Below are 17,622 nucleotides of genomic sequence, written 5' to 3' on the forward strand. Positions count from 1 at the left end.
TAAACATTTGTAGTAGTGAGCATAATTATTACGCTCACTACTACAAATGTTGTATACAATTTTATTTGACAATTTAATTCTCAACTGCAATTATACATTATTAATTGAACTGTAAGTTAATTCGTATAGTACGTCACTTCTAATTCTAAGTCGAGGGAGTTTTGTTTAAATTAAGCCAACAATTTAAGGTAATTCAGTCAAGAGAATACGAAGCATTCGAAGTGATCAAAAGTTACAAATAACATTTAAATACGATAGTAAATTAATTACAATGTATAAAAATTTCATTTTATTCCTACTTTTTGGTCCTTGGGTCGCAGAAGGTAAGGCATATTTTCATTTGTAATTTTATGATTTATATTAATAATATAGTTATATCTTATGAATGCATAATATGATAAACATAATAAAATAGAAAATAAAAATTAAAGACTTTAACGAATTTTAAACGCGATTTATTCATTACTAGCGATCCGCCCCGGCTTCGCCCGTGGTTCATAGTTCAAGGTATAAAAGGTAGCCTATGTTCTTTCTCAGGGCCTAAAGATTGGCTGTGCCAAATTTCATCAAAATCGATCCAGTAGTTTATGCGTGAAAACCATACATACATACATATACATAATTACAAACCTTTCCTCTTAATAATATTAGGTACTATAGATATTATATTCCCGACGTTTCGCACACTTTGCAGCGAGCATCGGGAAAATAATATCTATATCATGGACGTATAAAAAAAGACGGACGGTATATCGCCTAAACATTGAGTGAAGCCTAGTAATGGCGGCGAAACATCCATGTGTGTGTGCCATGTTGCCATGGCAACAGCTGTCCTGATGACAATGGCGGCTGTATTTTTTTCTATAAATTTTGCCGTAATAATTTTGTCATTAAAACATAAAAGAAATAACTTGCTTCCCTGTGGAATGTAATCCCTTGTGTTTTGTTATTTAAAATTGTACTGTTGCGACACCATTTAACCACGCAAGACGGCATTTTAAATATTTTTTGTGAAACAGTGACGCAGTTAATCAGTCGGTAGTTCACGACGTAATGGCGGCCGACTAGCTTACTATGGTGAGAGTGCGCGCGTGTTTATTGTCTTGACACGATCGCTAGCTTACTATGGTGGCTTCACGTTGTTTGTTCGTAATACGGCGTCCGTCTTTTTTTATACGTCCATGACTATATTATATATAAAAGAAAGTCGTGTATGTTCCAACACTTATAACTCGAGATCTGCAGAACCAATTTTCATGGTTTTAGATTTTTTGGATTTGTCTCCGCCCAGAATAGCAGAATAAATACTAAAAACAACAAAAACTAGACCAATAAATATTTTCCAAAAATTTTGATTTTCGTACATGTCAATCATTAGTTGTCAATCCTGTCAAATTCGGTAAATATTGTTTGACATTCATGCGTTCAAAAATTTATTTTATGTAAAATAATTAAAAAGAAAAAAGGGTGAATAAACTATTGTCTGTATTTTTTTAAAATCAATTATTGAAACGTGCAATTAAAGTGTTTACGCGTGCTTTCAAAAATTGATTAGGTATTTTTGGTGGGGAAACTACCCAAGAAGGTTAGTTCGATTAATTGTTAAAAAAAATCAATAAAAATGTAAAAATTCTGACAATAATAATTATTCGTTGCGATTACGTCGACTGCGTTAACAATATTGAGTAGCGTGCGTAGCTAAATTGCGTTTTGAAGATTACATCCATTTATGCGATGCAATTAGCACAGAAGAAGATGCAGAAAATGTTGAGGCGGTACAAAGTTCGCCGGGACAGCTAGTAATGAAAGAAATCGCATTTAAAATCCATTAAAATTTTTAAAATCTAGAAATAAAAGTTCCATAGAAACCGAAACATATAAAATTAGTATGTTAATACAAGAGAGTAACATTGTTTAACAATGGTTAACAGAAAACCTTCCACAAGCTAGAATGCAAAAATACAGACTATAACACTAATTCCCTTACTGATTGTTGCTAAGAAATAGTTTTAATAGAGGTTGAATAAAAATTTTAAATTACAGCAGGAGCTTTTCAAACACCAAGTGATCTAGTAGGTTTAGACGACGCACCAGAAGGAGCTATTCCATCTCAAGTATCATTGAGGAAGAACAATATCTCCGCTGAGTCCCACTTCTGTGGCGCCACCATCATCAGACCGACTTGGGTAGTGACAGCTGCGCATTGCACAGTCAAGTATAGATTGTCTAATCTAAAAATGAACGCCCCTCCACTGTGTTTACGTACAAAGTACGTGTATAGACGCAATACACACAAATTGGTCTGCCTCATTGGTCGTTCAGTCCTCCAGTCCCGTCCATGCCCGAACGACAGGACCAGTTGGCCAACTAGTGCATAAATGACGCGATGCACGACAGAACGGACGTGTCATTCCGTACATAGCGCGCTCTCCCCGCCATACAATGCTAGGCACCTGAACTGATCGCCCGATTAGTTGACAAATCAGTGCGCGAGTGTCAAAGTTTGCAGTAGAATCGACGCGCGCACACATATAAAGTGGTTCAATAATTATTTGTCCTCACACATTGAAACAATTAAGTTTAGTGGAGGGGCGTTCATTTTTAGATTAGACAATCTTTAAAGTATTATTATAAATACTTTTTATGAGACATCATTTTAGTTACGACGGTTCTATTATTTTTTAACCGTGCTATAGTTTTATGGTAACCGCTTTCGGCTCATCACTACATAGTATAAAACAAAGTCGCTTTCTTTGTCCCTATGTCCCTTTGTATGCTTAAATCTTTAAAACTACGCAATGGATTTTGATGCGGTTTTTTTAATAGATAGAGTGATTCAAGAGGAAGGTTTTACCGTTTTAGTATATAATTTATTAGGTTTTAGACAAAGCGGGCGAGGCCGCGGGCGGTAAGCTAGTTTAGAATAAAAGTCAGGCCAAATTTTTGCAATAGTTTTATGGCAACCGCTTTCGGCTCATTTAATAGCTAGAATAAAAGTGAGGTCAAATTTTAACAAGACTTAGAAATGAAAGATTTGATAGTTCCAGTATCTCTTAACATTTCAAAAAACGCATCAAGTTATAAAAGAGACCCCCTTAGAGCTACATCACATATTAATTATTAACCCAGTATATCACTAGAATACAGCGAATGTAACCATTTTTTACTCAATAGTATGGCTTAATCATATAATTATAAAATAAATTAACACAGGAATTAACATGTACAATAGAAGTTTATAAATTAACATTTAAATTGTTTCCACTTGCAATAAGAAAAGACAATTATGGCGGATAAATACATGTTTATAAAGGATTTTTATATGTACAGGAAAATTTTGAGTAATTTTCAGATATCAAGTTTTTTTACAGTCTCCGTGCCGCAGAAATAAAGGTGGTTGTTGGAACCAACAAACTGTCGTCAGGTGGTGAAATATATTCTGTGAAACAAATAATAAACCACCCGAATTTTAGTTACACAACTTACGTAAATGATATCGCTCTTCTTGAAGTAGCTGAAGAGATTCGATACTACTCTAAAGTGGCTCCCATGGCCTTGCCTGATGAGGATACTCCTGCTAACACAACCTGCGTAATTTCAGGATGGGGATTTACAGATGTACGTTATGTTTAGTATCGTTATCTTACCTATAATAAAAGTTATACGCCAAATGTGTTGGTAAGCGCAAAACTCGAAAACGGCTGAACCGATTGAGTTAATATTCCTTGGAGTACAAGGATGGTTCTTATGGAGAGAAAAAGTAAACATCTAGACCGCTAGTTCTCCATAAAACTTTGCTATCACCAGGAGAGAGATTTTGGAATATTTATTTAGGAACCAACAGGATCACATTCAAAGACTTTTTTGATCATTTGAACGTAAAGTATCTAATCTGTGGTATTACAGTTTAGGTATTTGGCAAACTTTACATTAATTCTGCGAGCTTGAACATGAAAATAATAATAATTGACTGCCAATTTTACTGTGTTGTAATATTTTAGGATGATCTAACAAGACCTAATAATCTCGAAATGCTTTCTGTAAAAACCATATCGGTGCAAATGTGTCAACAAAAGTTAAGATATTATGAAGATATAGATCCTATTACACAAAAACAAATTTGTACTGAAGGAAAACGTGAACGTGATAGCGAAGGATGTTCAGTGAGTATAGAAATAATAATTAACAATAATGCATATTTTTTTTATTAAAAACAAATTTTAACAAAAAATTTAACCCCACGTTATACTTTTTGCATTTTGTCAATCTCTATATTTTATTTCCGCAGCATCGGAATTATTTCTTTTCATTTTGATGACAAATTCAAGATCAAAATATGAGTTTTGGAACACAAGAATCCCAATTATTGTCATCAAAAGAACTATAATTGCCAAATCGCGATCGCATACTAATATACAGGGTGTCCCACTATTGGTATACTAAGCGCGAAAGGGGTTGTAGTTTTGCATACACTGATCACGTTAAAACTAGTTAAACAACAAAATTAAGTCAAAAAAAATCCTATTTTTTTTCTCCAAATCCATGTTTTCTTCTCTAGCTTCGCGCAGCCGGCATATGGCTTTGCTAATGTGAGCATTTTGTCTATGAAAACATAATCTTAAACGATAGCTCACGTGCGGGTGGCAAATTAGGGCGGGTTGCTTGTTAGGGGTGTACACACAGAGTTTTAAGAATTCATCTATTTGAAAAAAAAAATGCGTCTGGAATTTTATAAGTATTTTTTACGTACTCAGCATATGCAAAACTATCCTTTGAGCTTAGTATACCAACGGTGGGACACCCTGTATATAGTACTAGCAATGCCCTGCGGTTTCACCCGCATAGATAGCGATATCGTGACGCGTATTTCCAAACTATACATAGCCAGAACGCAACCATAGGAAACTGCTCGTGTATACTTTGTAATGCTGTTTTTAAGTTTGTTATTACAAAATATACACGAATTTTGCGTACTGATCGTGTATACTTTGTAACGCGGATGCTTGATTCTTCGTTCCAAACTATACACGATCAGTACGCAAAATATAACTAAATATACCTACTACACCACTTACGCTTGAGCGAAATAATAAATATATAGGCAATCAAAGACTTGTAAAGCTATAATATCTGGCTATATCTGTATATTCTTATTCTTCTTGATTGATTCAGTAAAATATGGAATAAAAATATTATTAGGTGAGCTTAGAAAAATAAATAGGTAACAGATATAAGGGTTAGGTTGGGTTAGGTTAGGTTCGTGTTATTTTTTAACTACACAAAAATAGGAGCCCTGCGAATCGGGGCTCCGTCGCCTCGCAACCGTCTTCTTCTGGACTTATTAGATTCTTACATTTTAGCACTATTGTCAATTATTGTAAGTAGTGCAGTATAGTCGGGAACGAAGGCACAAGCATCCTCGATACAAAAAATATACGATCAGTACGCAACATTACATACACAATACACATGCATTTTAATAATAGATTTCAAAACAGCAATACAATAATATAAGCGCGAGCAATGGAAAGACGCCGCGCTTACTCCGAAACATACAAGATTAGTCCGCATGCGTACTGGCGCTGTATGTTTTGGAGCGCTATTCTTACTTACTTCACTACAAAGTATACGCGAGTATTTGCGTACTGCTGTTGTATAGATTGAAAGAACTTTGTAAAAAAGTTATTTCCAAACTATACGTGATTAGTTTCACACCGTTGCGTACTGGCCTTGTATAGTTTGGAAAGACGCTATCGTGACAGTGAAAAGTCTACTATAGGTCGGACTATAGGTTTAATTTTTAATCATATGAAAATCACCTTCACCCTATCCCGCACTACGCCTGCTCATTGTATTAAACAGTATACCTACTATTTTCTGTAGATTGACACCAAAGAGGATATTATAATCACTACGGATTGACACTTTTAAAAATTCGTTATATCTTTTGAATGGAATATCCATTTTTTTTAATTTAAAAAGTATTTTGCTAGTATTGAAACAGTCTATAATAAAACATCATTTAATGGGATAAGGATTAATATACATATGTATATGGATAAGATGCCGCCTCCTTGGTACAGTGGTTGACGCGTGAGCGTAGAACCGAGGGGTCCTGGGTTCGATTCCCGGTGGAGACGAAGAAAAAAAAATGTCTCGGTCTGGCAGGACACAGAAGGCTGATCACCTTCTTGTCTCTAAAGAAATTCGATCAGTGAAACAGATGTGTAATGCATCTGCCCCTTACCCCACTAGGGGACATTGGACTTCACTTATGGATAAGATGGTTTGATTACTGTCGGCACTTCTATTTAAGTACTTTGAAAACGTAAAAAAGTTGTTGTAATAACATAACTACTGAAGATGGACATATGGTATCGCGGACTTTCTTGTAGGTATTGATCCATTCTATAATACCGTAGAACATTTTTTTGTTCTATCCTCAATAGATTCCGCAGCACACGCGATGACAGAATTTTTATTAAGGAATTTTTTACACCTTGGGTTACATTATTGCATTTTTGGTAAGGATCTCTAATTTTTTTGATAATGCAATATAGCTTATGTTGCTCAGTGAAGATGCAGCTTTCAAATGGTGAAAGAATTTTTGAAATCGGTCCAGTAGTTTATGCGTGAAAACCATACATACATACTTACATAATTACAAACCTTTCCTCTTTATAATATTAGTATAGATATAATTGCATATTTTACTTGCAGATGTTGAGTATCATCGTGTCTCTATAGATCAATAAATGCAACGTTTTTGTAACGGTTCATTAAGACCAAACGAATATAGAGCCAGATAATTATTTCGTGATCTTTTAGTTTAGATGAAAACTCGTATTCAGTTTTGTTCAGTACATTCAACATTGCATAGAATCTTTTCTAACGCACTAATAACAACGAAAGAATGCTCTATGCCTGTTTACACTAAATAATATGACATGGAGGGGTTAGAATGCGCATTCGCTCGTTTGATCTAAAGCACCGTAGTAGAACATTTGCTCATTTAACTATGGATTGTTATTTCAGGGTGATACCGGTGCTCCATTAGCATGTGATGGAAAGCTTGTCGGCGTCGTCTCCTGGGGTCTAGGCTGCGCTTCTAGTTACCCGGAGGTAAATACAAGAGTGTTCGCCTACCTGGATTGGATTTTGGGCATAGTGGACTCAAATTAATAATATTTTGTTTCTTTATTGAGCTCTTGTGGTAGTTTATTATTAACGTTTGTGGTTATCTTCAGTTGTTGTATTCACGGGAGTATTCCTATTGGATTTTTGGATAATGTATTTTTACCTTATTTACTTGTATTTTGCTTTAGTTTTAAATATTTTTGTTTGTTGATACAAGAATAAATTATTTCTTTCTTTCATTCTTTTGGTAGTCTATTATTAACGTTTTTTGTTTTATCTTTTAGTTGTTTATACATTATTATTATCCGTTTGTTTTTGATGCATTAAATGTTTATTGAGCAAATCCGCAGTTTTTTTTAAAACCTGAACCACCCTGAACTGTTAATAGTTAATTATAAGGTTACAAATCGTTTGTTGGAAGTTGCAGACACGAATGTGATAATTCTAATGAACTTCATCAATACAATTAGTGTTTAAGATGAGTTTATAGTTTTAACAGTATATTAAATATAGATTTTATCATGAATATGATTTATTATATGATGCTACACAAGCTTTATAACTAGAGATTAACGGTACGAAATACTTTGTATCCAAATTAGATTTTTCTACTTTGCCTAGAGTAATAGTTGATGGGATTGCCATACCGTATAGTTCCGAAATTAAGTGTCTGGGGATTTGGATTGATTCCTGTCTATCTTGGAATCGTCAAATAAAGGAGGTTCGTAAAAAGGTTTTTGCTGCTGCGGGTTCGCTCCGTCGCTTACGTAATTTTCTGCCGATACCGACTAAGATTGCGCTCGTCCAAACACTCCTTTTACCTATCATAGATTATGCTGATGCGTGCTATCCTGACCTCTTCGAATACCACCTAGACTGCCTTGAGCGCCTTCAGAATTTCTGCATAAGGTTTGTGTTTGGCTTGCGCAAATACGATCACGTCTCCGAGTTTCGCACTAAGCTCAAATGGCTTCCCATCCGTCTTCGCCGAAATACTCATATCCTTCACCTCCTGTACTGTGTTCTGTTTGATCCGAGAACTCCGCTATACTTAAAAGAGAGATTTGAGTTCCTTGTGTCTAACGTCAACCCGACGCGTTCCTCTAATAAACACCGTCTAGCAATGCCACCGCATGTTAATCATGTTTATAACTCTTCGTTCACTGTGCGTGCCATTAGACTTTGGAATGCTTTACCCTTAGACATAAGAGCAGCTCAATCTCTATCTACGTTCAAAAACTTACTGAAGCAATTTTACTTATCCAATTAGTCGGTAATTTCATTGTTTATTTTATTAGTCAATTGTGTTGGTGTGCGTTTTCTATTTTATGTATGTGTAAATATATATGTATGTTTATTTTCCTATTATAATATATGTATATGTTTGTATCTATTTATGTAGTTATATTATGTATGTACATTATGTATATGTATATATGTGTATGTTTATGTATATTTATAAGCTTATATTATTATCTATTTATATAATATGTAACTATTTTTATTTATTTTTAATTTATTTATTTTATTTTATTTTTCTGTTCTTAGTGCACTTTGCCCTGTTTTTAATTACTTTTGCACTGCGTCTCCTTGTCCACCAGGTTGTCTGGAAGAGATCGCTGTCTGAGCGATAAGACCGCCTGTTGTGCTCTTTTATTAAGTAATGTATTTTGTCCTTATTTGTACTTTTCTCTGTGGTGCACAATAAAGTATTTTTGTTTGTTTGTTTGTTTGTTTAGAGAAGAAACATGTTATTATTTTTTGAATAACTGACATGCGGATGATGCGGACTGAGGGATATGCGATGCGTTTAAGAAGTACACGTATACTACCCCAGGCGGGTACCGAAGCTGATAGCGGAGGAGAATCCCGTCCTGAGCCATCTGGCTCAGGCAGAGCCCTTCGTACTCTGGGGGAGGGCAACGAATCGCAGCTTACCCAGTCACAAACTGTTGTAATAGACCGGGAGATACTGACACAAAATTTCGAGTCATTTGTAACAGGATGGCGGTTCTACAGGGGTCTTAGTACGCAATGATAAAAAGAAAAATGATGGTATGAACGCTGGTACCGGTGGGTTAGTCACGTGGGCGTTAGGCGAACTCGTCGGAAAAATAGCGAAAGTCAAACGATTTGTAACACAAAAATTTTAGAATTTACCGATAGCCCATAAAAAAGAAGTAGGCGGTAGTGTCATGCCATACTTTTCCGGTATGACTTACAGCCCGCCATACCGACGCGAATGTGTTGATTTAAAAAAAACAATTATTCAACCATTTGTACCAAGCTAACTTTTGCACAGGTAACCATCGTCGTGCAGCCATTTACGAAAATCGCCATGCCATACTTTTCGGACGATTCCAAATGGTCGCCATACCGCCGAAAATCTGCAAAATTTTTTTATTTCGCCTATCTTTTTGTACCAGTATTGCATTTGGCTTTTTGGAGAGTATTTGATAAAATGTGACCATTATTATATTTGCCATACTTCTAGTAGGGGGAAAAAGTGCTGTCATACTTGAAAAATAAATTTATTATTAATTTATATAAGTGAAGATTTCCAACACCTAGATCTTTGAAATTTTGTATTTATATTCGTTGATCCTCAAACTTACAGGAAAAATAAGTGCCATACTGTTACAAATCGTTTGACTTTCGCTATTTTCCGACGAGTTCGACTAACGCCCACGCGACTAACCCACCGGTACCAGCGTTCACACCATCATTTTTCTTTTTGTCATTGCGAACTAAGAACCCTGTAGAACCGCCATCCTGTTACAAATGACTCGAAATTTTGTGTCAGTATCTCCCGGTCTATAAGCTATAGTCATGTCAGTCAAACGACAAGTGAACCATGTTATTTATCACGTACATCTTCCACCAATGACCTCATACATTCACCCAGTTCATCATCTCTTAGTATGAACTCATCTGCACCATCGACTCATACATCTATCTCCCCGACGTTGGCAGATGTTGAACAGGAGGCAATAGCCACTAATCCTGCTCCCACTGCAACCAGCAATAAACGTACGCGGATATACTGGACTAATGAAATGAATATGTTCATATGGCGTACATATCTTCAAATAACAAACCTAGAACAAAACACAAAACAATATCTTGATCCGTTATACAAAGCATTCACTAATAAATTCCCTCACATTATAGTTACAAAACAAAGAATTGGAGACCAAAAACGAGCCATTATTAACAACAAAATGCTACCACTTGACGTTCTAGAACAAATTAAACAGGAAGTTTTAAAATCTAAAGGAATTCGGACTCAACACAATGCGGAAAAACCAACATCATGCTTACCTTTATTGACTCAAAATCAGTCAAATCAAAACTCAAATCAAACTACTGCAACCAATACTACATCTAGTAATATTCTAAACAATATGAGACCGTTAGTAACAAAAGCAGGAAAACAGCGCCAAAGACTACAATGGACTGATGAAATCAATAAAGAGCTACTTAGATGCTACTATATAGTCACAATGAATGAAACTAACGAATGAATGAAAGGATACAGACCACTATTATATTCCAAATTTATTGAATCATTCCCAGAATTAAATTTCTTAAGCGAACAACGTTTATCGTATCAGATTAGAGTAATACTTAATGGTAATAGAATATCTGCAACTGAAAGAGAGGCTATTAAAAATACAATAGAAGCTCAGGACCTTAATCACCAACCAACGGAATTATCACAGAAAGCGTATACAGCTGCTGATAATACATTAAATTCCACTAGCCGCGTTAGCCGCACTATACCAAACCTACACAATAGTTCTCTCACACCAACACATACGAACATTAACCATTCATGCACACTCTCACCCCAGGAACCAGAACATTCAGAAGACTTAGAAACAAATGATTTGGCACAAAATGATATTAATTTATTAAAATTGATGAGGGAAATGGAAATAATGTTTGCATTTTATTATGATACAGATTCAACTACCCGCCCAAAACTTCCACGTCTTAAAGCAAGTAAAAAACTATACGAATTGATTTATATTTTTAACCACTTTAGTCTCAGTAATTTTTATAGCCTAGATTCTGATTTAAGTCACATACACACAGTTGTCTACTGCACCGCATTAATTATCGGCAGAGAATTGGGATACAAAATTAATACAGATGCGTCAAATGTGCAACCCAAAAACCCTGTAAAGAAATTTTAAAATCATAATTCTATATAATTATTATCAATTAAAATCATATTGAAATTGATGTTTTTGATAGTACTGATGACCATGCCATTGAAAATTTGCCGAACGCTGCCTTTAAGTATGTCGTTTCCATCGTAAAATATATAAATTGAAACACAAGTTTAACCAAACTCTTTACTCGAATCAAAACAACAATCAACAATCATAGAAGACAAGAGCAATACAAGACAAACTTAAAATGCACTCCTGACGTGAGTCATAATGACGGTTGTTGACAAATTGCAAGAGTTGACTCTATCCCGCTCTAACCTGACTAATTTAATACATATGTTTGTTTCGCCACTCCGATAGCAGAGCTGCCAATATGGAAATATTTGGTCAGATAGTTATTCATCAAATAAAACACGATTGAAAAATAGGCGAGCCGTTATGAGTTAGTTAAATAATTGAATAAATCTATTCGAGGGGTAGTTATTAGACTGTTTATCTCGGGATTGAAAAATCGGCCCTAAATCTATTCGAGGGTAGTTATTAGACTGTTTATCTCGGGATTGAAAAATCGGCCCTTAAACTGCAATTATACATTTAGTTCATTGAAATGTTACATTATTTAGGCCCCATGCGTTTTTTAGAGGACGCAATTTTGTTTTTTTGATATGTAGGGGGGGTCAGTGTGAAGCTAAAACCAAGTTTGTGGGGTCGCCACCCTTGTCCCACGGCTGCCATCTTGAAAATAGCGGTTGGAATGGTTTTTACGATATATCTCTTAAACTATTTATTTGATAAAAAAATATCGTTAACGTTATTAGTTGCAAATTAAATTCTCTACAACTTTGGTCCAGTAACTTTTTGTCGTAGAACTATAAATAAAAAAGTTATAATCGAAAATGTTCAGAAATTAGAGATGTTAATATTTTTCAATAAAACTTTTTTTTATAATTTTACGAAGAAATGATATTAGACCATTTTTGTAGATTGTTTTTCGAGGAACAACTTTTATATACAACATTTTTTCATTACATCAATAGCTAAGGTTTTACAGCGCTCAGAAGTGAGTACTATTTTTCAGTAGTAACTATACATAATATATTGGCTATTGGCTCTTTTCCCAGACTCCACAACAATGGAAGCACACTGCAGAACATTTCAGCCCTGCTTTTCGACGTAAAAAAAACGCGCTTCCAGACTGTATCTCCTGGGTGGTGGGGAAAAGATTCAATAATTAATTATTAATAATATTGCAAAATTTATTATTAAAAATACTTATATAAAATTATAACAAAAAAAAACAATTACTGATGACAAATTATTATATTTACACATATAATATAAGTATACTGTATAGATCAGAGTACTGAAAATTAGTACTCACTTCGGAGCGCTGTAAAACCTTAGCTATTTACTTAATGACAAAATGTTGTATATAAAAGTTGTTCCTCGAAAAACAATCTACAAAAATGGTCTGATATCATTTCAAAAAAGTTTTATTGAAAAATATAAATATCTCTAATTTCTGAACATTTTCACTTATAACTTTTTTATTTATAGTTCTACGACAAAAAGTTACTGGACCAAAGTTGTAGAGAATTTAATTTTCAACAAATAATGTTACTCAATGTTTTTCATCAAATAAATAGTTTAAGAGATATATCGTAAAAACCATATCAACCGCTATTTTCAAGATGGCGGCCGTGGGACAAGGGTGGCGACCCCACAAACTTGGTGATAGCTTCAAACTGACCCCCCCTTCACATCAAAAAAATAAAATTGCGTCCTCTAAAAAATGCAACCCCAAATGTAACTTTTCAATGAAGTAATTATTAATTAAACTGTAAGTTAATTCGTATAGTACGTCACTTCTAAGTCGAGAGAGTTATGTTAATATTAAGCCAACAATTTAAGGTAATTCAGTCAAAAGAAAACGAAGCATTCGAAGTGATCAAAAGTTACAAGTAGAAATAGATACGATAGTAAATTAATTACAATGTATAAAAATTTCATTTTATTCCTACTTTTTGGTCCTTGGGTCGCAGAAGGTAAGGCATATTTTCATTTGTAATTTTATGATTTCTTTTAATAATATATATCTTATGAATGCATAATATGATGCACATAATAAAATAGAAATAAAAATTTTCAGATTTTAACGGATTTTAAACGCGATTTATACGTTTCGCACACTTTGCAGCGAGCATCGGGGAAATAATATAATGAATAAATCGCATTGAAAATCCGTTAAAATCTTTAATTTCTAGAAATAAAAGTTCCATAGAAAGTAGAAACTTAAACATATAAAAATATTATGTTAACATTGGTTAACAGAAAACCTTGCACAAGCTAAAATACAGACTATAACACAAAACTGATTGTTGTTAAGAAATAGTTTTAATAGAGATTAAATAAAAATTTTAAATTACAGCAGGAGCTTTTCAAGCATTACGTGATCCTGATACTAAAATATTAGGTGGAGAAGATGCACCAGAAGGAGCTTTTCCATCTCAAGTATCATTGAGGATGAACATCTCCGCTGAGTCCCACTTCTGTGGCGCCTCCATCATCAGACCGACTTGGGTGTTGACAGCTGCGCATTGCACAGTCTAGTAAAGTATTATTATTAATATTTTTTATGAAACACTATTATTTTATTTTTAAGCCTTGGAATAGTGTTACGGTAACCGCTTCCGGCTCATTTATAATAAAAATCAGGCCAAATTTTTGTTATAGTTTTATGGCAACCGCTTTCGGCTCATTTAAGGGCTAGAATAAAAGTGAGGTCAAATTTTAAAAAGACTTAGAAATTAAAGATTTGACATCTCTTAACATTTCAAAAAATTCATCAAGTTATAAAAGAGACCCCCAGAGCTACATCACATATTAACCCAGTATATCACTAGAATACAGCGAGTGTTACCCTTTTTTACTTTGGTATGACATAATCATATAATTATAAAATAAATTAACAGAGGAATAAACATGTAAAATAGAAGTTTATAAATTAACATTTAAATTGTTTTCATCTGGAATAAGAAAAAAAGCAGTTGCGACGTACTTTAAATTATACATATTTATGACATATTTTTGTAGGTACAAGAAAATTTGGAGTAATTTTCAGATATCAAGTTTTTTTCAATGGTTTTTTTACAGTCTCCGTGCCGCCAGAATAACGGTGGTAGTTGGAACCAACAAACTGTCGTCAGGTGGTGATACATATGCTGTGAAACAAATAATAAACCACCCGAATTTTAGTGACACAACTTACGTAAATGATATCGCTCTTCTTGAAGTAGCTGAAGAGATTCGATACTACTCTAAAGTGGCTCCCATGGCCTTGCCTGATGAGGATACTCCTGCTAACACAACCTGCGTAATTTCAGGATGGGGATTTACAGATGTACGTTATGTTTAGTATCGTTATCTTACCTATATAATAAAAATTAATCGCCAAATGTGTTGGTAAGCGCAAAGCTCGAGATCGGCTGAACCGATTTTGTTAATTGTTTTTTATAATATTCCTGGTATAATATTCGGAGGACAGGGATGGTTCTTATGGAGAGAAAAATTAAACATCTAATGAAATGAAATGAAATGATTTATTTTGCAAGATATGTGGAATATTTACAGATGTTACATAATTCATTGTTGAGCACAAATCGCCAATTGATTGGCATACAAAAATTAACAATAGAATGTCAATGTCTTACTACATACTAGACCTCTCTAGACCGATGGTTTTCCATAAATCATTACTATCACCAGGAGAGAGATTTTGGAAGTTTTATTTAGGAACCAACAAGATCACATTCAAAGGCTGATACCGGATACCTTAAGATACTGTAATATAAAATATTACAGTATCTTAAGATAAAATATTATAGTATATTCACCGTGTGTGACGCGCTTTACTGTTAAGGTATTTGGCAAACTTTACATTAATGTTGCGAGCTTGAACATGAAAATAATAATAATTGACTGCCAATTTACTGTGTTGTAATATTTCAGGATTATCAAACAAGACCTGATAATCTCCAAATGCTTTCTGTAAAAACCATATCGGTGCAAATGTGTCAACAAAAGTTAAGATATTATGAAGATATAGGTCCCATTACACAAAAACATATTTGCACTGAAGGAGAACGTAATAGAGGAGGATGTCAAGTGAGTATAGAAATAATAATTCACATTAACGCATATTTTTTGTATTAAAAACAAATTTTAACAAATAATTTAACCGCACGTTATACGTTTTGCATTTTGTCATTCTCTATATTTCCGTAGCATTGTAATTATTTCTTTTCATTTTGATGACAAATATGAGTTTTGGAACACAAGAATCCCAATTATTGTCATCAAAATAACTATAATTGCCAAATCGCATACTAATATATATTGCATATTTTACTTGCAGGGTAGCTAACGTGTTGAGTATCATCGTGTCTCTATAGATCAAAAATTGCAACGTTTTTGTAACGGTTCATTTCAAACGAATATAGATCTAGAGAATTCTTTCGTGATCAAAAGATCACGAAGTGTACACTAAAAAGTGTAGATGAAAACTTGTATTCAGTTTTGTTCAGTACATTCAACATTGCATAGAATCTTTTCTAACACACTAATAACAATGAATGAATGCTCTATGCCTGTTTACACTAAATTATTTGACATAGAGGGGTTAGAATGCGCCACAGACATGAATATAAATAATACATTATACATGTCTGTGGAATGCGCATTCGCTCGCTAAATGCACTGTAGAAGAACATTTGCTCATTTAACTATGGATTGTTATTTCAGGGTGATTCCGGTGGTCCATTAGCAGCTGATGGAAAGCTTGTCGGCGTCGTCTCCTGGGGTATAGGCTGCGCTTCTAGGTACCCGGAGGTATATACTAGAGTGTTCTCCTATCTGAATTGGATTTTGGGCATAGTGGACTCAAATTAATAATATTTTGTTTATTTATTGAGCTCTTGTGGTAGTTTATTATTAACGTTTGTGGTTTTATCTTCAGTTGTTGTATTCACGGGAGTATTCTTACCGGGATTGGATTTTGGGGATAATGTATTTTTACCTTATTAACTTGTGTTCGTTATATATACCTATATAAATATTTTTTGTTTGTTGATACAAGAATAAATTATTTCTTTCTTTTGGTAGTCTATTATAAACGTTTTTTGTTTTATTTTTTAGTTGTTTATAGATTATTATTATCAGTTTGTCGTTGATGAATTAAATGTTTACTGAGCAAAAGTGCAGTTTCTTTAAAAACCTGAACCACCCTGAACTGTTAATAGTTAATTGTAAGGTTACAAATCGTTTGTTGGAAGTCGCAGACACGAATGTGATAATTCTAATGAACTTCATCAATACAATTAGTGTTTAAGATGAGTTTAACGTCTTTAACAGTATGTATATTAAATATATATTTTATCATGAATATGATTTATTAAATTATATGCTACAGAAGCTTTACATCTACATTTTTGGAAATAGTCATGTTATTATTTTTACCTACATAGTGGAATATTGCATACTTCAGAATAGTATTTACAAGGCATCTTGGTAGAGACCTGTGTCCATTTTCTTGCAACTACATTAGCAACTTTATTCAGTTCAGTATTCTGGAAATCTTGTTTTATACTTTTTCATCGCCGTTTTTGTCGAAGTTGGGTTTTTTTTTACTTTTTTGAATAATTAACAAGATTGTTATTCCAAAAATACATGACTTCTTTACAAGGTAACTGATAAGGGAATGTATTTTTGTTGTACTAGATATTTTTCGAAAAAATATAATTTATTTTTCTTTTTTTATCTAAACGAACCAAATTGATAAAGACTCTTCGACATTACAATTAATTTATCTCGTCTATAACTATTTGTGATAATTAATAAAATTAAGATGCAGACCACATCATTGGTACAGGGGTTGACGCGTGAGCGTAGAACCGAGGGTCCTGGCCCCTGGGTTCGATTCCCGGTGGAGACGAAGAAAAAAATGTATCGGTCTGGCAAAACACAGAAAGCTGTTCACCTACTTGGCTCTAATGAAAATCGATCAGTGAAACAGGTGTATTAATAATGCATCTGCCCCTTACCCCAATGCAAGGGACTTCACAATCAATTTAATTTTTCATTAAATACCTACCGAAAGAGTAAGATGATCCTCTTGAGTCTTGATGCGAAAAGCTGTCATTTTTATCGCAAAATCTTACCGACAATGAAGAGGACCTCAGAGTTCACAATAGTACAGAAATACATAAATGAGTTGTATAGTAAAAAGTAAAAAAAAAGTAAAACCCAACTT

The 17,622-nt window shown here is 33.9% G+C and overlaps 2 protein-coding genes across 2 annotated transcripts; both read left to right on the plus strand.

Moving 5' to 3' along the window:
* The first annotated feature begins 271 nt into the window (after positions 1-271).
* On the plus strand, positions 272-14,730 carry LOC149909407 (transmembrane protease serine 9-like). The gene is made up of 10 exons (XM_090120164.1): positions 272-323; positions 2,044-2,215; positions 3,372-3,618; positions 4,002-4,163; positions 7,036-7,122; positions 8,975-9,091; positions 10,752-10,904; positions 10,992-11,142; positions 13,744-13,924; positions 14,469-14,730. The coding sequence occupies exons 1-10, from the start codon at positions 272-274 to the stop codon at positions 14,728-14,730; spliced, it is 1,584 nt and encodes a 527-aa protein (XP_089976290.1).
* A 404-nt stretch (positions 14,731-15,134) lies between these two features.
* LOC149909408 (trypsin-1-like) lies at positions 15,135-16,383 on the plus strand. Its single transcript, XM_090119390.1, has 2 exons — positions 15,135-15,479; positions 16,116-16,383. The coding sequence occupies exons 1-2, from the start codon at positions 15,354-15,356 to the stop codon at positions 16,260-16,262; spliced, it is 273 nt and encodes a 90-aa protein (XP_089975516.1). The 5' UTR covers positions 15,135-15,353; the 3' UTR covers positions 16,263-16,383.
* Positions 16,384-17,622: the final 1,239 nt, after the last annotated feature.

This window comes from Colias eurytheme, chromosome 3, assembly GCF_061535395.1.
Source record: "Colias eurytheme isolate Ceu_HAF_F1 chromosome 3, ilColEury1 Martin Lab GWU primary, whole genome shotgun sequence".
NCBI classification, from domain to species: domain Eukaryota; kingdom Metazoa; phylum Arthropoda; class Insecta; order Lepidoptera; family Pieridae; genus Colias; species Colias eurytheme.

Bases quoted from the DNA above. Each gene is read 5' to 3' on its own strand.
- LOC149909407 (XM_090120164.1), top strand. From the start codon at position 272: ATGTATAAAAATTTCATTTTATTCCTACTTTTTGGTCCTTGGGTCGCA. The intron at 324-2,043 runs GTAAGGCATATT...TTTAAATTACAG, and splicing joins TGGTCCTTGGGTCGCAGAAG to CAGGAGCTTTTCAAACACCA. The intron at 4,164-7,035 runs GTGAGTATAGAA...TTGTTATTTCAG, and splicing joins GTGATAGCGAAGGATGTTCA to GGTGATACCGGTGCTCCATT.
- LOC149909408 (XM_090119390.1), top strand. From the start codon at position 15,354: ATGCTTTCTGTAAAAACCATATCGGTGCAAATGTGTCAACAAAAGTTA. The intron at 15,480-16,115 runs GTGAGTATAGAA...TTGTTATTTCAG, and splicing joins GTAATAGAGGAGGATGTCAA to GGTGATTCCGGTGGTCCATT.